The following is a 23,549-nucleotide window of genomic DNA, read 5'->3' on the forward strand; positions in this document are numbered from 1 at the left end:
TAATAATAGGAAGTTTGTCTGGTGGCCAAAGACTTTTGGAGAACCTGTTGCACTTCTGTGCGGTGCAAATCTCTCCGAGAACAGCTGTGCCAAAATTCTGCCTGAACAGCTTTTGTGTGTTTCATGTCTTCAGGGCCCTACCGCCGCTCACATTCAGCTCATCATGGACCGTCTGCTGAGAAGAATAAACCGGACGGTGATTGGAATGAGCAGACAGTCTCCACATATTGTGAGAAACATTCTCTCTGAGTTGTTTTCCTTCTGTTTTGATGCGTGTGCTCCTCATTTGTACACTCAACTAGTGCGGAACTTCGGTGTAGAGCTGTGGAATTAATGCAGTTTAGCACCACCTTCACTGCCGTGGCACAATGTTGTGGAATCATGGGATTTGTAGTTTGGTGCGGCACATCACCCTTTAATATAAATTATAAGATACTAGCTGTGCCCGGCCACGCGTTGCTGTGGCAAAGTATGGTGGTATGGGAAATAAAGTATTGAGGAATTGGTGGTAGTTAAGGTAAAGGGTAAACGTTTTCCCCTGACTCTGGGGGTTGGTGCTCATCTCCATTTCTAAGCCGAAGAGCTGGCGTTGTCCTTAGACTCCTACAAGGTCATGTGGCATGACTGCATGGAGCGCCATTACCTTTCCGCTGGAGCAGTACCTATTCATCTACTCTCATTTGCATGTTTTTGAACTTTAGGGTTGGCAGAAGCTGGGGCTAACTGTGGGGGCTCTCTCCGCTCCTCCAATTCAAACCTGCAACCTTTTAGTAATGATAGTAATAATAATGACTTTGGTAATACACACTGCTTCACTTCCTTCTCAGTGTGGAAGAGGCCTAAGTGAGGCCTAACTCTGCCTGGGCTGAGTGGATTGCTAGGAGACCAAGTGGGCGGAGCAATTGGATAAAAAACAATTATTCCTCTCCCTCTAATTAGGACTTTATTTTTCTTTTATTTTTGTTGTATGAACGTAGAGGCGTGGATGAGGGGTTGTGCTGCCAAGTTTAGTGTTTCTGGGATGTGTAGTTTTGTTGTTTTGTCCTAGGCTGAAATTTCATTACCCTTTTATATATATAGATAGTTTGTATTATTGGAATATATTTCTGTTTATAGTGTACTTTGGGGAATCTCTTCTCTGTATTGCACATCACCCTTTGGCAGAGAAGGCTCAAGATACTCTAATACTACAACTCCCATATTTACCATATAAACTCGAGTATAACCTGACCCAAATATAAGCTGAGGCACCTAATTTTACCACAAAAAAACTGGGAAAACATTGACTCAAGTATAAGTTGAGAGCGGTAAATTTCAGAAATAAAAATAGATACCAATAAAATTATATTAATTGAGGCATCCATAGGTTAAATGTTTTTGAATCTATATATATAAAAGGGTAATGAAATTTCAGCCTAGGACAAAACAACAAAACTACACATCCCAGAAACAATAAACTTGGCAGCACAACCTCTCATCCATGCCTCTACGTTCATACAACAAAAAGCTCCAGCTACTCCAGAAAACGGCCAGGCTTTGAGACTGCAAGGCTATTCACTGCTATTCCACCTGGCCAACAAAGGATTCCCATAAGCCACAGCAATGTGTGGCCGGGAAAAGCTAGTATTTACATAAAGCTCAAATTTAAGATAAAACTGTCTAACTCTGATTAAATCATTATTCTCATCTTCTTCAGTATAAATGTGCTTATGTATCCTTTTAATAACAATACAGTAAAATAATACATGTAATAATAAATAGAGTAAACTAATAAATGTAATAATAATAATAAGATCAGAGTGAAATAATAAATGTATTATTATTAATAATAAAAATAGAGTAAAATAAATGTAATAGTAGCAACAATAATAGAGAAAAATAATAAATGTAATAATGCCAATAATAATAGAGAAAAATAATAAATGTACCACATATTCTCGAATATAAGTTGACCCAAATATAAGCCAACCAGAACCCTCACCCGAGTATAAGCCCGGGGGGGGGGGGGGGCTTTTTCAGTCTTAAAAAAAGGGCTGAAAAACTTATACTCGAGTATATACAGTATTTATATATTTATTCATCATGTCAGAAGCGAATTGAGGATACAATTACAATGTATTTAAAAACACAAAGTTAAAAACTTGGCATGATACTAGATTTCCTTTGAACAGAAGCTGCCACTTGGAGTGCCTCTGGTATCGCTGTGACCGCATTGTAGTAAGTGGTCTGTGGTTTGCTCTTGTCCGCATTTCCATGTCATGGACTCCACTTTGTAGCCTCATTTCCTAAGATTGGCTCTGCATCTCGTGGTGCCGGAATACAGCCTGTTCAGCACCTTCCAAGTTGCCCAGTCTTCTGTGTCTCATCTGGTATCAGCCATGAATTGATGTTCTGGGTTTTAGCCTGCCACTTTTGGACTCTTGCTTGCTGAGGTGTTCCTGTGGATATCTCAGTGGATCTTAGGAAGATATTTCTTGATTTAAGCCATTGGCATGCTGGTTGATATCCGAACAGAGGATGGACTGGAGATGTCAATGCTTTGGTCCTTTCGTTATTGACTGTTATTTCTCGATGGATGTCATGTGGTGCAATACTGACTGAACAGTAAAATTTCTCTAGGGCATAGACATCTTATAATGCAGCTTACAACTCCCATGATTCCATACCAGTTAAAGTGGTATCAAACGACATTAGTTCTGTAGTGTAAATGCACCCTTAATCTTCATGCTGAGATTAAATGCTGAATCCCATTGCTGGTGGAGGTGAATCCACCCCATTCTTCATGTCTCCATACTGATATTCTTTGTTAATATGGGATTGGTGTATTAATAGTGTTTAAATGTAAACACTATTACCAACGTCTCTGAGTGTCTCTTCGTTCTGCGTTCCACTGCTTCCATCCAACTACTGCTGCGCTGCAAATACTCTGACATTCTTTCCATCCACCTGTCCTGCCACTGAAATAAAAGTGTAAGAGTTACAACCCTGGGGCATAAATGACGGGTCTGGAATCAGGGGAGGATGGAGGGGGGAAGCCACACTTGCCAGAAACAAAGTGGTAGCATATTGAAAATAATCCCCAAAAACAGGAGTTGGCGAAGGACGGTTACAGCTGTTTTTGTGAGTTCTGCCTCCCACCCAAATCCCTCCACCTGTTTAGTTGGGAGGGGAAATTACCCGCTGCTCCTGGAAGCTCTAGAACAAAAGATTTTATAGTCAAACAAGGCATGTGGTCTTGTTGTTGTGGTTTTTTGGCAGAAGATTATATAATAGAGGCTTGTGAAAAAGATGGCTACTGACAAGTTTTTTTCCCTTGCTCTTTCCTTATTTCTAGGGTAGCTTTGTTGCCTGCATGATGGCCATCTTGAAACAAATGGACGATGCTCATTACAACCACTACATCAGCACTTTCAAAACAAGACAAGATCTTATTGTATGTTTCCTTGCATTTGTTGGGTGGAATATGATAAAAATGCATTTTGCATCTTTGCTCAGGTTTATAGGAATTGGGTTGCTGTGAGTTTTCCGGCCTGTATGGCCATGTTCCAGAAACATTCTCTCCTGACGTTTTGCCGACATCTCGCAACCTTTGAGGATGCCTGCCATAGATGTAGGCGAAACGTCAGAAGAGAATGCTTCTAGAACACAGCCATACAGCCTGGAAAACTCAGAGCAACCCAATGATTCTGGCCATGAAAGCCTTCGACAACACATTTATAAGAATTATTTCTGTATCTTTTCTTAGTTTATCTGAATTATGGTCAAAGCTAGTAAAGAATGGTGGATGGAGAACCCTGCTTTCTACATCTTTCGTGATCCACATTTGCTTGAATTTATTTTTTTAATCTCTTCTTACATTGAGTTATTTTGAGCTAACTTGGGGCCAGAGCAACTAATAATAATAATAAGTTTAATGTGTTGTCAAAGGCTTTCATGGCTGGGATCACAGGGTTGTTGTATGTTTTCTGGGCTGTATGGCCATGATCCAGAAGTATTCTCTCCTGACGTTTCACCCACATCTATGGCAGGCATCCTCAGAGGTTGTGAGGTAGTTGGGATATAAATAAACTTATAAATAAACCCTATCTCCATCTCCCCCAGAGGGGACTCGGGGCGGCTCACAGAAATATCAAATAAAAACAATAACAGTATACAATACATCAATAGATAAAAACATGCACCAATTATAAAATCTAAACATTAACCTATGAAATAAAAACACGCTTAATAAAACATAGAATTAAAACCAGCGAGGTTAGAGTAATAAATAAGCTAAAGTGCGCATTATAAGTTGTAAACTCAAGATAACAGATAAAGTGCAGCAGATTCCTTTGAAAGCCAATATTATGACATATTAAGCAAAAGACGGGGTGTCCGTTAAGAGGCCGGTATCTGTTTAGTTCCCTCTGGGGTAAAAAAGAAGAAAGAAAGACATTGGGAGAACTGCCAAAAACTTTGGAGATTTTGACTTTATTTAGTCCGATGGGAAGTTGGCAATTTTGAACCACTGGGCTTGGCTTCCAGCTGTGTGTTTATTACTGTTATGGACATGTGACCCATTTTCAGCTGGAATCCCCAGGCATTTCAGATCATAAGCAACGTCTGCTGAAGGTTCTCCATTTCATAATTTCCACTCTGGGATTCAATTACTCAAACACTCCTTTAATGTTGATGATCTTAGCAAACGATGTGGGAAGTTGCCTTTGGAAGAACTTAAAGCTGCTGGCAGTCACCTATAAAGATATCTGTTGGTTTTGGATCCTCCCCACCCACGGCCTTCCAGCCTGCAATTGAAATCAGTTGCAATATGTGAACCTCCCAGGCGGTGTGAGGCAGTAAGTTTAGGATATAATGATAGGGCAGGAAAATGGTTAGCAATTTTGTTATTTCACTCATCCTTCCACATTGGCAGTTTTGACTTTTGCAGATTGTGATTGTTAAAGGATTTGATTTAAAATGCTCTCTCTAACAATGTCTAGATGTTCCAGTTTGTGGCCAACTTCTTCTAGTCCTTGTGGACAACCTTAACATTTCTAGATAGAATATCTCTGTAGGAATGTCTTAAGTTGTCCAATGTGATTGTGTGGCCCACTTCCAATGGAAGTTGACCATAGTGTCATGTTGGAAGACCTAGAAAATGTTATAGAAGTGATCTCTCACATAATGAAATTGAAACTGAGCAATGGTGGCTCGATTGCTATATAATCTTGGTAGTAGATCTAGGGCTGCACGAATCAAATGAAGAAGGTGAATGTGCGATCATTTGGCAACCACATCTAATCCTGTAATTACTCAAACAAGGACCATAGTATATATTGAATAAAGTATGCATAATTACTTAAGAGACCTTTAAAAAGAAAATTAAAGAACACTCAGGAAAGAAGGCTATCTGGAAATGGAGAGGTAGGGATTTGAGACATACAGCCAGTCCCCAAGTTCCAAACATCTATTCACCCCTTCCTTGTGTATACTACTTTATATACTTTTGGCTGGAGTTACACTTAAAGAATGTCCCTGTTCCGACTTATATACAAATTCACCTTAAAAACAAAACTATAGAATCTATCTCATTTGTAACTTGGAAACTGACTGTATCTCAAGAATGGATAAATCAAATAGCTCACATTTTCTTAGATTTTTTAAAGCATACTTTTTCTTGTGATATATAGTATCTGGGAGGTGGCCACAGGTCTGGGACTTTATACTTTTGCTTTTTTCACTGCAGGATTTCCTGATGGAAACCTTCATTATGTTTAAAGACCTGATTGGGAAGAATGTCTATGCGAATGACTGGATGGTCATGAACATGATGCAGAGCAGGTGAGCAAGAGACATAGTTTCCCTCCAAGAAGGAAATACAGAATGTATTTGGTTTAAGTGCATGAATTATTAAATTATAAAGTTTCTGGACCATTGGTTGTTTTTTTTTACTCTCAGAGCCATCTGCTTAAAACTGTTAAGAGACCATGTTTTCTCCAAAAAAAATGGCCCTATTATTTAGGAAAGTAAAATGTAATGTCAAATAACTTGTGATCATGCTGTGGGTACCGCCCGTGGTTTTACAGGAATGAGAGAGAAACTGGAGGCATTTTCTCATCTAGATCAACCCTATATTTCCAGGATTTTTCTTCGAGCCATAAACCAATACACTTCTGTGCTCAACCGGTGCTTTTTGGACCAGGCAAGCTTTGAACTGCAGGTAAGGCTGAACATTTAACCGAAGTTTAATATTCTGTAGGAAATATTTACTTCAGTTTTCACAAGAATTGGTTTGCACCAGAATATTATTTATTTGCATATTTTATATTGCTCTCCCGTGACTGGGTTCCAAGGTGGTTCACAGCTTGATTGAAATCCTAAGAAACCAAAAGCATACTCCATTTTAACATTACATATACAATAACATAGCATATACAATTGAACCATTTGTCATTATACAACCACCCAACCAAATAAAAAGGAAGGGATTGACAGAAGATTAAAATCCAATTTCTCAACAGCCGGATTGTGTTCACATCTTGCTCTTGTTTTCTTTCACCAACAGCTCTGGAATAATTACTTTCACTTGGCAGTCGCCTTTCTCACTCATGGGTCCCTCCAGTTGGAGACTTTCTCCCAGGCAAAACGGAACAAGATAGTCAAGAAGTAAGTTTTCATGTGAGTTCCCCCCCTTTCTTTCTCTTACCTTCTGTAAAGGTAGCTCCAAATACAATGCACTGCAGTAGCCAAGATGCAATGTGATCAAGACATGAGTGATAGTTGCCATATCAAGTCAGATCACTATTTATTTATCGTGTGAGAAGCTAAATTGAGGATACAGTTATAATGTATTTAAAAACACAAAAAAGTTAAAAACTTGGCAGAAGCTGGCCACTTGGAGTGCCTCTGGTGTCGCTGTGAGAAGGTCCTCCATTGTGTATGTGGCAGGGCTCAGGCTGCATTGTAGTAAGTGGTCTGTGGTTTGCTCTTCTCCACACTCGCATTTCGCAGACTCCACTTTGTAGCCCCACTTCTTAAAATTGACTCTGCATCTCATGGTCCCAGAGTGCACCCAGGAAGGAGTTTTTCACCCTGTCTCAGCCACTGATTGGGATTCTGGATTATAGCCTGCCACTTTTGGACTCTCGCTTGCTGAGGTGTTCCTGCAAATATCTCTGCAGATCTTAGCAAGTCAGATCATGAAAACTTGAACTAGAAGTTCTACAAAAGCACTCTGCCATTCCTTCCCACTTCAATGATGATGACAATCCTACTTTTCCCCCAAACCAGAGGTTCAGTTTGAAATTCAAAAGTAATAGTATGATACAATTAAAAACAAAAAAGGAATATTAAAATAGAATTAAGCCACTTATAATCATTAGAACAATTGAAACCCCACTTATGTTTGAAAACATAACAACCTCTTAAAAACAGCTCCGTTTAAACAATATATCACCCCTTAGCCCAGAATGTTTTTTGAATTCTTTCTTTTTTAAAAACCTGTTGCAATAAAAAGGGGTTTTGCTTGCCAGGGGAAAGAACAATGAAGAGAGCTGTGATTTTTGCAGTAGAATTCTCTAATAAAAGTTAAGTTGTACAAAAAGATCTATAGCAGTGGAAATAGCAATAAATTGTGAAAACTGCTTTCCAAAAAAAATAATTGTATTGTAAGCATAGTTGTATAATAATAATAATAATAATAATAATAATAATAATAATAATAATAATAATAATGTACTTTATTTATATTCCATTCTATCTCCCCATGGGGGCTCAGAGCAGATTACAAAATACATACAAGGCAAACATTCAATGCAGTTACAATTAATAACACAGACACACGATATATAGATAAACAGAGACAAGGCTTCCCGCTTTTTCATCTCTGGCATCTGGAGGCTGTGCTCGACTCAGCCATGGGGAGGTGCTGTTGTTCCATTTTCCACGCCGAGGAGACTCTATGCCGAGGAGGTCTATGGACTCCATTCCTGATCGAATTAGCTGGCATGTTTTTCAGGGGTGCCTTTTACCTCTCTGCCGAAGCGGTACCTGTTTATCTACTTACATTGCTGTTTTCGAACTGCTAGGTATGCAGAAGCTAGGGCTGATGGCAGAGCTCACCCCAATCCACTGCTTGAACTGCCGACCTTCTGGTCGACAAGATTTTCAGTAGCTTGGCAGTTTAACCCGCTGTGCTAGCCATGGCCCTCTGGAATATATACAAAATTATATAATAAGTTAAATTCATACCAAAATATGGACCTCTGTTTTTGCAAAACCTAAAAAGCAAATCAGCTCTTTCTTCTCTGGATGTTTATTAAGCAAATCTACTCTCTCCCCCTCCCCCTCCTCTCCGATTTATCTATAGATATGGGGACATGAGGAAGGACATTGGCTTCAAGATCAGGGACATGTGGTACAACCTCGGTAAGCTGCATATACCTGCTAGTGACTTGTAGTGGCAAGTGTATTTTTGGAGTGTGTTGTGGTTCATAAAGATCTGTGATGTCAGAAATAACAGCTGCTTCTTCTGTAAGAAACTTCACTCACTTCTTTGGGACTAACATCCAGGTAGCTTGCCATTCATTTCCTCCACTCCATTTTCTGCAACCTTTGTTGATGAAGAGTTTTGGAGAACTCCAGAAATTGCGTTATGGAATTATAGATAGTCTGCTGAAAAATAACAACTACCTATGGGGTTGTTGTATGTTTTCCGGGCTATATGGCCATGTTCCAGAAGTATTTTCTCCTGACGTTTTGCCCACATCTATGGCAGGCAACCTCAGGAGAGAATACTTCTAGAAAATGGCCATACAGCCTAGAAAACATACAACACCACCATGGATAAAGTACCTCACAACCTCTGAGGATGCCTGCCATAGATGGGGGCGAAACGTCAGGAGAGAATACTTCTGGAACATGGCCATACAGCCCGGAAAACATACAACAACCCTGTGAATCCCGGCCATGAAAGCCTTCAACAACACAACATCTACCTATCTCTGTATATTGGAATTTGGACCAAGCCAACACTGCCAACCTGTTTTCTTGCTTAAGCAGGAAATGTCATGTTGTGAAGCACCAGAGCCTGAAAAAACTCTTAGAGGATTTGGAAAGGGTACCTTGAAATCCCCAGCCAGCATGCTGGCTCCAGAAGGGAACCTTTCCATGTTCTGGAAGGATTCTTTGAGTTTTGGAAGGCGTGAAAGAGAGGCAACAAATAGGAACAGAAACTGAAATATCCGTTTCTCGGGATGAGATTTCCCCTAGTGTACTTTCTGCCTCTCTTCCCAAACCCACTCCCGCAGATTCATGGCATCTGTTTCATGGTAGCTTTAATCCTGGGGTTCCCCATGACAATGAGAGGAGGCAACCAGAAGCAACTCAATTGTATGTTTTGCATATGAAAGACTAGAGTCCAAGGCGATGAATGGGGATATGCCAGCTGCCTCCCTTGTGCCCTGGAGATCTCCCAGAGGGCAAGACAGCCATCTGCTTTCTGCCTAATCCCTTTCTTCTTTTCTTCCTTTTTCAGGGCCTCACAAGATCAAGTTCATCCCTTCCATGGTAGGACCAATCCTGGAGGTGACCTTGACGCCAGAGCCTGAATTGCGCAAGGCGACAATCCCGATCTTTTTTGACATGATGCAGTGTGAATTCACCTTCAGTGGCAACAGGAATTTCCACATGGTATGGGATTATTTGTGGGGCACTAAAGTGGATTTTTGGAACGAATTTAGGAGGAAATAGGGTTTGAGAATTGAGAGAGGGGAAGCTGCTCTCTGGAATTCAATCATTAGTTCCTCTGAGTCCAGACTGGTCATTCTGACTGCCAACTATAGCTCTCCAAAGCACACAAAGCAGAATTTATTGGGCTGTTGTGTGTTTTCCAAGCCGTATGGCCATGTTCCAGAAGAATTCTCCCCTGACGTTTCACCCACATCTATGGCAGGCATCCTCAGAGGTTGGGAAGTATAGTATACCTCACAATATCTTACAACTATACCTCACAACCTCTGAGGATGCCTGCCCTAGATGTGGGTGAAATGTCAGGAGATAATGCTTCTGGAACATGGCCAGGCAGCCCGGAAAACACACAACAACCTTCTGATTCCGGCCATGAAAGCCTTCGACAACATACAGAATGTATTGTTCTTTCTCATGAAGATTTGAGTGTTTCAAATCAGCTTTTAACCCAAAATGTTCAGAAATACTTCCTATGGTTTGTCACTTTTGTTACAATAAGAAACCCTTTGAAGTACTTTCAATCATTGTGCTTTTTTTGTTTTGGTTTGGATCATTCACTTACAGTTTGAAGATGAGCTAATAACTAAACTGGATCAAGAAGTTGAAGGTGGCCGAGGGGATGAACAATACAAGATTTTGCTGGAGAAACTGTAAGTGTTGTGTAGATGTGGTTTGGGCCATAATGTCTTCAACAGAAAATCTCAAATCTAATGTTAGAATTAGAAATAACATGGAAAGAACTGAGTTAGGTTCCTACATTGCACTCACAAAGGGGAGAGCAATTCAACATGGCTCAGCAATTATTTTTACTCAAAATTAAAATATGCACATGTGATGTAGAACAACCAGAGCGCATAAGTAAACACAAACATTTGAACCTTCTAAAGACCCCAGAAAGCTTCTTTCATATTTTATCATGTCAGAAGTAATTTGAGAACATACTGCAAGTCGCTTCTGGTGTGAGAGAATTGGCCCTCTACAGAGACTTTGCCCAGGAGATGCCCGGATGTGTTACCATCCTCCTTGGAGGCTTCTCTCATGTCCTTGCAAGCTAGAGCTGACTGATGGGAGCTCACCCCATCTTGAAGCTTTGAACTGGCAAACTTCAGGTCAGCAACCCAACTTCAGGTCAGCAGTCCAGTTGGCACAAGAGTTTCATCCATTGCACCACCGCGGCTCCGCTTCTTTCATTAAAATATGTAGTACGTATGTAACATGTTAATAATTCATATGGAGCCCCTGGTAGTGAAGCGGATTAAACCGCTGAGCTGCTGAACTTACTGACTGAAAGGCCGGCGGTTTGAATCCAGGGAGTGGGGTGAGCTCCCACTGTCAATGTGAACACTAGATGACAATAATCAATTTGTTTTTGGGATAGATTATATTGTAGATGGAACGCCTGTAGATGGACTGGTTTTAAAAAATTCTAATTATATTCTATTTCTTTTCCCACTCAATAACTTTTTTATTTTCTTTGCATTTTTCCAATGCTCCTGCCCATAGCCTGCTGGAGCACTGTCGGAAGCATAAATACCTCTCAAGCTCAGGTGAAGTGTTTGCCCTGTTGGTTAGCAGCCTGTTAGAAAACCTGTTGGATTACCGGGCGTTCATGCATGACGGCAGCAGAGAAAACCGCATGAGTTGCACTGTGAATGTCCTGGTACGTTGGAGATTGGGCAGCTGACATTCAAAATGAGAGCTTTGTCTGAGTTGAGTTGGCCAAATCTGCTGTAATGATGATGACTGGAGTTACTATGGGTTAATATTGTCTATGGAATAAAGCAGTGGTTCCCAAACTTTTTATGGCCAGGGACTACTCACCAACATTAGTACCAAAAGGGTTACGAATCACTTTTTGGTCAACTTTAGATTCGGTTTGGTTATTTGGGTGATGATTCAGAAAATTGCATTGGATAGACCACATCAGCTCTAGTTTCTCATACAGAACATATGCCATCCAGTAGTCACCATCTGCTCACCCACAGAAAACCATATTTAATAATCTAGAGCTGATGTGGTCTATCTAATACAATTTTCTGAATCAGCACCCCAAATAACTCCAGGAACAGGCCTAAAAACAAAGACACCAAGGTGCCCCTGCTTCCAGGCACCACGTGGAACGGCTCCACTCAGGGGAAGGGAGGAGGAGAAGCAGTAGTCAGGAGGCTTGTTGTACCTTTTGTGGCTAGTCAGCCTCTTCCCTCTTGACATCCCCGTTGCCTCGTCACTATAAGAAGATTTTGCTACGGTGTTGTAATTGTGAAGCTGCGGACTGGATTTTAGTTCTGTGGTCTATGGACCACAGGTTGGGAACCAATGGAATAAAGAGTTTGATGAACCTTAGATGGGAAAGAGGAAAATGAAGCATAGGAAGGAGCAACTAGACACTTTGAGACCTTCTTGCCCTCCCCTGAAACATGCGCTCCGACACCCCCTTTGCCAATCTGAGTTGGTTAAACTGAGCCAATTGATTTTTTATAATGTCAGAAGTAACTTGAGAACATTGCTTCTGGTGTGAAAAAATTGGCCCTCTACAGAGACTTTGCCCAGGGAACGCCCGGATGTGTGTTAGTTTTGACCTGCAAAACAGCTGAGGTAATCGCAGTATGAATGTTTTTTTGTTGCAGAATTTTTATAAAGAAAAGAAGAGAGAGGACATATACATTAGGTAAATCTTTAACTTTACTGTATTTTGATGTAGATCATCATAGCATCACGTTGGGGATGGGAAAGCTGGGGACCATTCTGGGGACCATTGCACCAGCTCCTTAAAATAAAATATTTAAAACCCATGATTGTGTCTTTTATCAACTGAACGTACAGCTAAATTAACTCAAGAACACATTCTTTTATCCAGGGATTTATTAAATTCTCTAGGGATCCTGAAAACAGGTTAGGAGACGCATGTACCCCAAAGGCCACATAATTTCTGGCCCAAGTGTAGATCCTTCTGTCTTTGGTTGAGAACTTGAACTAAAATGGTATCCTATTGCTGTATTTGGACTTTCATGAAAATCTCTGTGGTGTCCTTCTAGGTATTTGTATAAACTCCGGGACCTGCATACAGCCTCTGAAAATTTTACCGAGGCAGCATACACACTTCTCCTTCATGCAGAATTGCTTCAGGTGAGCAGACAAAATCCTCAGGAACACATTCACATGCAACACAATACAACTGTCAAAAAGCATAAAACAAAGAGAGGGGAAGGGTCCAGGAACCATACTTGCCTCAAATCTTGGCTACTTAGATATCTGCTTCTGTCTTGGAACCTTATTTATTTATTATTATTTACAGTATTTATATTCTGCCCTTCTAACCTTGAAGGGGACTCAGGGCGGATCATAGAACATATATACAGCAAATATTCAATGCTGATTATAACAATAAGACAGATAACAGATAGAGGTGTATATATAGGCTTTTCCATCTTTTGGCATCTTTGGAGGCTGTGCTCTGTTCTGGCAACCAGGGGTGCTGTCACTCCATCTTCCTGCTGAAGAGCTTTCTTTGATCGTAAACTTCCTCCTTTTTTCTGATTAAAGTGCCTAAATCATAGAATCATAGAATAGTAGAGTTGGAAGAGACCTCATGGGCCATCCAGTCCAACCCCCTGCCAAGTAGCAGGAAATACCTCCCCGCTTTAATGTAGTTCTTATTTATCAACTCACATTTGTTGACTCTCAACCTTCTGGTTGGCAAGATTTATTGCAGCTTGGTGATTAACCTGCTGTGCTAAAGCCCAGCCCCCTACCTTGACTCAATCTGTATCTCAGTCTCTAAGACCTTGGAAACAATCCATTAAGTTACCAGATCTACAGATCAGGGAGTAGTATGGAAACAATAGAATTGACATTTGCACTACAAGCTATAGGTGGGCAGGGAGAGAAAGTTACAATTTTACAATACAATACAATACAATACAATATGCAAGGAACCCAAGTAGACTACCAAAGAAAATGCTGAAGAGTCATCTTCCTTCTGGATAAGAATAAGAAGTTGATTCAAATTTGCAGTAGGACTTTTGGGGAAATGTTTAATCATGACATTTCACCACTGTCTTCCTGCTTCAAGTTTTATGGACTTTGTGGAATAATGTTTGCTTTTTTCATGGGTTTTAAACAATACCCATAAAACTTTCTTTAAGATTTAGAATTCAGAATAAAATCCGTAATAACGCTGAATTCTTGTGTTGTTTCTTCCCTTCACCTTAGTGGTCTGACAAGCCGTGTGCTCCACATCTGCTCCAGAGGGACAGCTACTATGTCTATTCACAGCTGGAGCTCAAGGAGAAACTCTATGAAGAAATCATTGCTTTCTTCAACAAAGGCAAGGTGAGTCTGTCTTTCTCATTCTCGCACAATGATCTGAACCCTGAAGTATGTTTTGCCTTCACTATTATTGTATGACTATCTGTGCCCGGCCATGCATTGCTGTGGCGAAGTATGAGGCCCCTTCTACACAGCTGGATAAAATGCACACTGAAATGGATTATATGGCAGTGTGGACTCAAGATAATCCAGTTCAAAGCAGATAATATAAGATTATAAATGGGTTATATAGCTGTGTGGAAGAACCTTGAGTCTACACTGCCATATAATCCAGTTAAAATCTGATAATCTGTATTTTATAGGCAGTGTGGAAGAGGCCTAAGTGAGGCCTAACTCTGCCTGTCCCCTGGGCTGAGTGGGTTGCTAGGAGACCAAGTGGGAGGAGCTTAGCCTTCTAACTAGCAGCAATTGGATAAAACAATTATTCTTCTCCCTCTAATTAGGACTTTATATTTCTTTTATTTTTGTTGTATGAATGTAGAGGCATGGATGGGGGGTTGTGCTGCCAAGTTTAGTGTTTCTGGGTTGTGTCGTTTTGTTGTTTTGTCCTAGGCCGAAATTTCATTACCCTTTTATATATATAGATAGTGTTCGCCTATTAGGTTTCGTTTCCAGAATGTAGTGTGTGCATTCTATATATCCAGAATTTGATCATGTTTATGCCATCAGGGGCAGCATTTTACCATATAAAATCCAGATTATCTGCTTTGAACTGGATTATATGGCAGTGTAGACTCATATAACCCAGTTCAAAGCAGATAATCTGGATGTTATGTAGCAGTGTAGATGGAACCAGAGTAATTGATTCCGAACAGCTTTCAAGGTGATCCTATCATTTAAATTTCTTTAGTGTGACAGCTAGTCATCTCTAGTTTGTTTTTCTTCCAATAAAGAGAAGCCATAGTTTGTTCTGTAGTTCTTTCATGTGCATCTGATCCTTAGCTCAGGTTTCAGCCACTGAATGCAATAAATATACCTGCAAGCATGAGAAGGAACATGCTGAGTTAATACTAAACCATTAACACTGAGCCCTGCAAAAGGGTTGGATGTTGTTCAGATTTATTTCAAAATTAATCATAGATTTAGAGTATACATTTGCCCACATGAGTAATAATAATAATAATAAAAATAATACTTTATTTTTATACCCCGCCTCCATCTCCCCTAGGGGACTCGGTGCGGCTTACATGGGACCAAGCACAGATAAAACAAACAAAGCAAAATAAAACATCAGAAAATACAAAACACGAAAATTAAAATGAAGATTTTAAAATATAAAAATAATAAACATCTTAAAAACATGGATTACTTCATTAATTCTTGAGCAGACAAATCATGAATTGTTAACCTTTAATCTTTCTCTCTGCTGATAAATGCTTTTTGTCTCTTTTTTGGTTGTTATTGTTGTTTTCTTGTCTCTTGTTTTAAAGATGTGGGAGAAAGCCATCCAACTGAGCAAGGAACTAGCTGAGATGTATGAAAACAAAGTTTTTGATTACGAGAGGCTTGGCAATCTCTTGGTAAGACTGCTGGATTTTCTTAGTCTTCTAAAAGATCGACAGGAATGTGATGAAGGAGTTAAATTATCATGGCTGGAGAGAAGAGGCTTTTTTCTGGGGATCGTAGTCCCAAGTTAGAAACAAAAGATGGTGCAGCTAGGCTTTTAAAGGAGAACTAAAGTTGAATAACTAAAATGCGTGTGTGTGAACATTTCATGGCATGGGAATCGACTAATATATACACGAAGGTCCAAATCCATCTTTGGTGGAGTTCAGAGTGCTCACTGATTGCAGGTGAACTATAACTCTCAGTACCAAGGTAAAGGTTCCCTGATGTTAAGTCCAGTCGTGACCGACTCTGCGGGTTGGTGTTCATCTCCATTTCTAAGCCGAAGAGCCTGCGTTGTCCATAGACATCTCCAAGGTCATGTGGCCGGCATGACTGCATGGAACGCTGTTACCTTCTCGCCGGAGCGGTACCTATTGATCTACTCACATTGGCATGTTTTTGAACTGCTAGGTTGGCAGGAGCTGGGGCTAACAGCAGGCGCTCATTCCGTTCCTGGGGTTTGAACCTGGGACCTTTTGGTCTGCAAGTTCAGCAGCTCAGCGCTTTAACACGCTATGCTACCAGGGGCCCCCATCTCAGTACGTACAACTCCAAATGTCCAGGCCAATTCCCTTCAAAACCCACCAGTATTCAAATTTAAGCATATCGGGTATGCATGCCAAGTTTGGTCCAGATCCGTCATTATTTGAGTTCATAGTGCACTTTGGATGAAGGCAAACTACAATTCCTTTTTTTAAAAAAAATTTTTTTATTTATTTATACTTGAAACTTATACATTCTTAAACAAATTTGCAATACAGAGTTATATATATCAAGCTCATATAGTATTTTCACTCTCTATATTACATACTCATATTATTTACCTTTTATTACCCCTCACCTAGTGCTATCCCTTCACCCCAGACCAGCCAGTTACAATATTTATTTCCAAAATTCCATTGTTTCTTTTACAGGTTTTTTCCCCTTACCTTCTACATATACAAACTCTATAAATTTTCCCCATATCTTCCCAAAATCATCCTTTTTTAATATCCCTCTTTTACTTTTAATCTTACATGTCAATTTATCATTTAGCGCAATATCCCAAACCTCCTTATACCATTCTTCCAATTGGCACTCCTCACTACCTTTCCATTTTTTGGCTATTAACAATCTTGCTGCTGTTAGCAAGTTGGCGATTAGTTCCTTTAACTCTTTTGATACTTGAATATTATCCATAAATGACAACAGTGCTATTTCAGGCCTTCCTATTATTTCTATTTTGGTGATTCCCTTTATTTCTTTAAAAACGTTCTCCCAAAATTTTTGAACATATTTACAGGACCACCACATATGTATATATGTACCATTTTCCTGGCAGCCCCTCCAGCACTGCTTAGAGTATTTCTTATCAATTTGATTTAATCTAATTGGTGTGAGGTACCATCTCCAAACCACTTTATAATAATTCTCTTTTATTCTTATAGACATGTTTTTAATATACGCATATTCAACATTTCTTTCCAGATTTGAGGGTGTATTTCCTTATTGCAATCTAACTCCCACATTTCTTTAAGGTGATCCTGCTCCTGCTCTTTATCTATTAGCAATTTGTAAATATCACTTGTTATACCTTTGGTTCTTTCTTTTCCTTCCCTTCCCCCCCTTTGACTAATCATCTTCTCAAATTTTGTAAGTTCTCTATCTCCCTTATATTTCTTTCTTATTTCCCTTGCCCATCTTTCCAATTGTAGAACTTTATACCACCCAATACTCCCTGATAGTTGATTCCTTATTTCCCCTAGATTTTTCATTTTTGATTCCCAATCCTTTAATTTCATCATTCCTTTTTCTTTAAATGTTCTTTCTAACTCCCTTTTAAGATTCATTGGGAAATTTTTTGTAATTAACACCGGTGTTAATGGGGAGATTGGTGGTATTAGTTTTTCTTCATACTTGGCCCAAATTTCTAATATATTTTTTAAAAAGGGGTTCCCTATTTTATTATACCATTTCTTCTCCGAATTCCTGGTTTTCCCTATGAAGAAAATATTTTCTAATTTCATATCTATATCTTTACTCTCTTCTTCTAACCATTCTAAATCCTCTTGTCCTATAATCCCTTCAATAATATACCTTAATTGATTTGCCATATAGTACAGTTTTAAGTTTGGTATTCCCAGACCTCCATTCTTTTGTATTTTATACCATTTTTCCTTATTGATTCTAGCCCTTTTATTCCCATTACAAAAGGTATTTATCATATTCTGCCAATTTGTAATTTTACCAGTTGAGATTTTGATAGGTAGCATTCTAAACAAAAAATTTATTTTGGGTAATATTTTCATTTTTATTAATGCAATTCTACCAAACCAAGATAATTTAAGCTTGGTAAATTTAGCCAGAGTGTCTTTAACATTTTTTCTTAATCTGATTATATTATCTCTTTCTAAATTGCCAATTTCGTTAGATATGTTTATTCCTAAGTATTTTATTGACTTCTTTATTTTTATTCTACACAAACCCCCTTCTCTTATTCTCTCTTCCTCTTCTTTAGTGTAATTAAATAATAAAATTTCTGATTTGTTCCAATTAACTTGAAGGCCTGTGACTTCCCCAAACTCTGTTAAGTGTGTTTCTATTCTTTTTAACTGTTCTATTGGATTTTCAAGGGATAATAGCGTATCGTCTGCAAATAAACATATTTTGTATCTTCCTTCCCTCCCTATCCCCTTTATATTTGTATCCTCTCTTATCATATTTGCTAATATTTCTATAACTATTGCAAATAGGGTAGGTGAAAGGGGGCATCCCTGTCTTGTCCCTCGGGTTAATCTTATTTTTTCTGTTAGGCCATCGTTTACTTGAATTGCAGCATAATTAGTTGAGTATAATTTATCAATCAATCCTCTAAATCTCTCTCCTAATCCAAATTTTTCTAATATTTTTTTTAATGCCGTCCATGAGACACAGTCAAATGCTTTGAATATATCTAGGGCCAATATCCCTGCCTTTGATTTTTTCCCCCTTAATTTTATGAATTATATTTAGTACTCTTCCCACTAAATTTGACATATTTCTTCCAGGGATAAATCCACATTGATCTTTTTGAATATAATTATATATAAAGCTATTTATTCTCTTTGCCATTATTGCTGTCAATATTTTAGCATCTTGATTTATAAGGGAGATAGGTCTATATGAACCAGGATCTGTAGGATCTTTATTTGGTTTTAGAATTAATATGATCCTTGATTCTTGCCACGACGGTGGGATCTGTTCTCCTGCCATTATCCTATTATATAATTCTTTGAATTTTGGTACCAACATTAATTTAAATTTTTTATAATATTCCGGTCCCAACCCGTCCATTCCTGGGGTCTTCCCTCCTTTTAATTTATCTATAACCTCTTCTATTTCCTTTTCTGAAACTAATTGCTCCATGCTTTTTTTATCTATTTCTTGTAGTTCTATTTTCAAATATTTATCTATCACCTCCTCTATCCTATTATTTGGATTATCAACAGCTGTATATAGTTTTTGATAAAATTCTTGAAAAACGGCCAATTTTTCTTTCATTGAGATAGCTTCTCTGCCCCATTTATCTCTAATAGTTCCAATTAAGTTTTTACTTCTCTTATCTTGTGCTGCTCTAGCTAACATTTTAGAATTCCGATTACTATATTCAAAATATTCTCTTTTTGTATATATTAAATCTCTCTGTGCTTTTTCTAAATTATATTTTTCTAGTTCCTTCCTTTTTGCCAAAGCTTTAAGATAACTTTGTTTATCTTTGTCTTTTACATATCTCTTTTCTAATTCCTGGATTTCTAACTCTAATTTCTTTCTCTCTACTTCTTGCTCCCTTTTCAAATTACATGCTTCTTTTATAAAAAGGCCCCTTGTTACTGCTTTCATAGTATCCCACACCATTGCGTAAGAACATTGATTGTTATCATTAATTTCCCAAATTTCTCCTAGTTCTTTAGCTATTTTCTCTACCATCTTATTATTCTCTAATATTGCGTTTCCTACTTTCCAATTCTTATATGTTTTGTAATCCTTCTTTATTTGGAAATCCAAGCTTATTAATGCATGGTCTGAACATTTTATTACTCCTATTCCAGCATCTACTATCTTAGGTAACATGTTTGGTGAAACAAAAAAATAATCTATCCTAGAGAAATTTTGATGAGCCATAGAATGAAATGTAAATCTTTTCTCATTTCCCTTTAGCATTCTCCAAATATCAATCATCTTTTTATTCCTTATTACTTTACTTAAAATTGTATTTTTTGTGTTTTCCCTTTCCTTTTCATTGTAAAATGAGATTTATCCATTTCCTCATCTATTATTCCATTAAAATCCCCTCCTAAAATCAAATATCCTTTTTGTATTCCCTCTATCTCTTTAAATATTGTTTCGTAAAATTCTGCCTGATTGGTGTTTGGGGCGTATACATTGGCTAAAGTAAAATCTTCACCACCCATTGTCCCTTGTATAATAATGTATCTTCCTAGTTCGTCTATCTTTGTTTCCTTAATGTTAAAACCACATTGATTTTGAATTATAATTGCCACACCCTTCGATTTAGATGTTCCATAAGATTTTATATATGTTACAGATCCACGCATCTTAAGCTCATTTACCCCTGATTTAGCTTGGTGTGTTTCTTGTAAAAAGGCAAAATGTGCTTTAGCTTTATATATCATGTCCGCAATGATCTTCCTTTTGTAAACTGAGCCTAAACCTTTACAATTCAGAGATACAACCCTTACATATTCCTCCATTTGATTACAAATCCACTTTCCATCCTACTTGGCTAGTCTCTAGTCCGTGTCCTCCCCTGTTTAACCCCCCTCTCCCTCCCTTCGCCCCTTTCCCTTGTGAAGTGTATTCCCCCTATTTCTTCCCCCCCCCCACTACGTTCAGAGACCCCTCGTCTCGAACCTGGTTTATTGCAAACCTCTTTGTGGGGTGGGGGGAGGGGACCCTTCTTCCCACCGAGTGTGCCCATTCCGATATCTCCCAGGGTAATTATTTATATAATACCTTAACTACTAGAATTTACTCTAACATAGAATTAATCAGTCCTTGTCGCAGTCTTTTTCCTTCCTTCCTTCCTTCCTTCCTTCCTTCCTTCCTTCCTTCCTTCCTTCCTTCCTTCTTTCCAGTCTTAGTCCAGTCATAGTCCAATAATAATTCAGTAACTGTCCTATCGTAATCCAGTCATAGTCCACATTAGTCCCTATTGATCCATATTAATCCATTTTAGTCCATATTAATCCAATCTTAGTCCATATTAATCCAGTCTTAGTCTTAGTCCATATTAATCCAGTCTTAGTCCATACTAGTCTCTATTGATCCATATTAATCCATTTTAGTCCATATTAATCCAATCTTAGTTCATATTAATCCAGTCTTAGTCTTATCCAGTCTTAGTCCATATTAGTCCAGTCTTAGTCCATATGTCCAGTCTTAGTACATATTATCCTATAAATCCCTGCAAAGACCTCCAGTATTTTTTGTTGGTCATGGGGCTTCTGTGTGCCAAGTTAGTTCCAGGTCTATTATTGGTTGGGTTCAGAGTGCTCTTAGATTGCAGGTAAACTATACATCCCAGTACCTACAACAACTATAAATTATGACGAATTCTCCCCAAATCCCTCCAGTATGTTCAGTTGCTGGTCAATTCCTTTCTTTGCTGTGTGCCATAGAAAAGAATAGGGAAGGATTAAGAGGCAGTGGGCGGGGTCATGCAAATTCCACACCAATGGAGAGAGTGAGAAACACTGGGATGTCTGTGGTGGAGTTAAAACAGAAAATCTTGGATGAAATGGTCCATGTATGAAAACCTTCACTTGGGTGGTGGGCAGTATGGTGTTTGTGGAGGACATTAGCAAGACTCTTGGACATGTTCATGGCGCTCACTATAACCTGCAATGTCATTATGTATTTATTTATTTATTTACAGCATTTATATTCCGCCCTTCTCACCCCGAAGGGGACTCACATTACACATATAGGCAAACATTCAATGCCTTTCAACATAGAACAAAGACAAACAAACATAGGCTCCGAGCGGCCTCGAACTCATGACCTCCTGGTCAGAGTGATTCATTGCAGTTAATTGCAGCTGGCTTGCTCTCCCGCCTGCGCCACAGCCCGGGCTCATTGGAGGGAGGGCCATTGGTGTCTCCTGAATAGCAGCAGCTTAGCTATTTGTGGAAGTGGGAGCTTGTCTGTGTAAGTAGATACCCCAGACACACACACACACACACACACACACACACACACACACATCTATTTTCACCTTTATTGTGTGTATAGATGGTGAAGGATCATGGCAAAAGGAGTCTTATAGCATCTGGTGGGTCATATGCTCTGCAAAGGCAATAAACAATGCAATAAACTTTTACTAATATTGGGATTTTTATCAGATGTAAGTAAGATACAGGTATATGTTAACCGTATCTCTTCTTTGTTTTACCCAGAAAAAAAGAGCCACATTCTATGAGAACATCATGAAGGCCATGCGACCTCAACCAGAGTATTTTGCCGTTGGGTATTTTGGACACGGATTCCCCTCCTTCCTCCGTGTAAGAACCATACATAGAAAATCTCTATTACCAGCATCAATGTTTACAGTTATCACATACTATTATTGTGAGTCTTCACAATATTGATAGATCTTGAATTTGGTTGTTTGTGACCAGATCAGTGATGCGCTCTTTTCTTGGTTTAATGGCATGATCTTTCATCTGTCTATGCCAATGCAGAAAATGTACCATCATTTATTTATTTATTGCCTTCCTTTTGGCAGAACAAGATCTTCATCTACCGTGGGAAGGAATATGAAAGGAGGGAAGATTTCAATCTGAAATTACTAACCCAGTTCCCAAATGCTGAGAAGCTGAGCAGTACCGCTCCACCAACAGAAGAAATCAAAGCCTCACTTAAGCAGTGTATCTTTTGGGGGGTGTAATTGGTGGTGAAGGTTGTATAAGAGTTGTATAAGAGTTACACAGTTGTATAAGAGTTACTTTTAAGGCACGTGGGATAGGAAATCTTCTGTGAACAGCAAAAGAAGATTTTGAGAGAGGCGCACTTATATCGCATTTTTAATTAAATGTTCCAGGCATTTTCTCTGTACTTAGTTTGTACAGTGATATCTTGATATAAAATTTTAATCCGTAACTCGGAAAGCTCGCAACTTGGGACGCTCGTAAGTCAAGGTTCCACTGTATAGTTTTCTCAACACAGTTTATCCCCCAAAATAATAAAATCCAATGGCAAACAAGATTTTATTTATTTATTTATTTATTTATTTACAGTATTTATATTCCGCCCTTCTCACCCCGAAGGGGACTCAGGGCGGATCACATTGTACACATATAAGGCAAACATTCAATGCCATATAACATAGAACAGAGACAGAGACAGACGCAGAGGCAATTTAAACCTTCTCCAGCTTCCAGCTTCCTGAGGGTATGCTTGATTCCGGCCACAGGGGGAGCAACTGCTTCATCATCCACTGCGACAGCACTTCCTCATTCCAACGGCAGCTGGAGGATTTTTATGGTGTCGTAAATTAGCCTCTCCACATATAAGTGGTACCTAAATTTCCTACTTGATAGATGCAACTATCTTTTGGGTTGCTTAGGTCAGCAACGAGCAGGGGCTATATTTTATTTTTAATTGTCGGGTGCTCACCCCGACATGGGCTGGCCTTAAACTCATGACCTCTTGGTCAGAGTGATTTATTGCAGCTGGCTGCTAACCAGCCTGCACCCCAGCCCGGCCCCAGATTTAAAAAATCTACTTTCACAACGAAAACAAAACTTGGGGCAGGATCAGTATTGGCTGAAGCAGTCAACTGCAATTATTATTACACATAAGCACCCAGTGGCAAAAAGAATTAAAGCCTTGTGCTGACAGGACTGCTG

At 39.0% G+C, this 23,549-nt stretch overlaps 1 protein-coding gene across 5 annotated transcripts in view; it reads left to right on the top strand.

Moving 5' to 3' along the window:
• Positions 1-23,549, top strand: part of dock5 (dedicator of cytokinesis 5) — a 147,434-nt gene that overhangs the window by 104,172 nt on the left and 19,713 nt on the right. For 2 of the 5 annotated variants that reach the window (XM_062960855.1, XM_062960856.1), the window contains exons 27-41: positions 134-229; positions 3,335-3,433; positions 5,726-5,820; positions 6,121-6,199; positions 6,545-6,645; positions 8,348-8,406; positions 9,515-9,669; positions 10,291-10,376; positions 11,230-11,386; positions 12,354-12,394; positions 12,762-12,852; positions 13,939-14,058; positions 15,486-15,575; positions 22,098-22,202; positions 22,427-22,568. In XM_062960855.1, the coding sequence (XP_062816925.1) occupies positions 134-229; positions 3,335-3,433; positions 5,726-5,820; positions 6,121-6,199; positions 6,545-6,645; positions 8,348-8,406; positions 9,515-9,669; positions 10,291-10,376; positions 11,230-11,386; positions 12,354-12,394; positions 12,762-12,852; positions 13,939-14,058; positions 15,486-15,575; positions 22,098-22,202; positions 22,427-22,568 (1,516 nt within the window). Of the gene's footprint in view, positions 1-133; positions 230-3,334; positions 3,434-5,725; positions 5,821-6,065; positions 6,200-6,544; positions 6,658-8,347; positions 8,407-9,514; positions 9,670-10,290; positions 10,377-11,229; positions 11,387-12,353; positions 12,395-12,761; positions 12,853-13,938; positions 14,059-15,485; positions 15,576-22,097; positions 22,203-22,426; positions 22,569-23,549 lie in introns of those variants that run through there. The other 3 variants (XR_010000378.1, XR_010000379.1, XM_062960857.1) reach the window with 3 other exon arrangements.

This window comes from Anolis carolinensis, unplaced genomic scaffold (assembly GCF_035594765.1).
Source record: "Anolis carolinensis isolate JA03-04 unplaced genomic scaffold, rAnoCar3.1.pri scaffold_8, whole genome shotgun sequence".
NCBI lineage: Eukaryota > Metazoa > Chordata > Lepidosauria > Squamata > Dactyloidae > Anolis > Anolis carolinensis.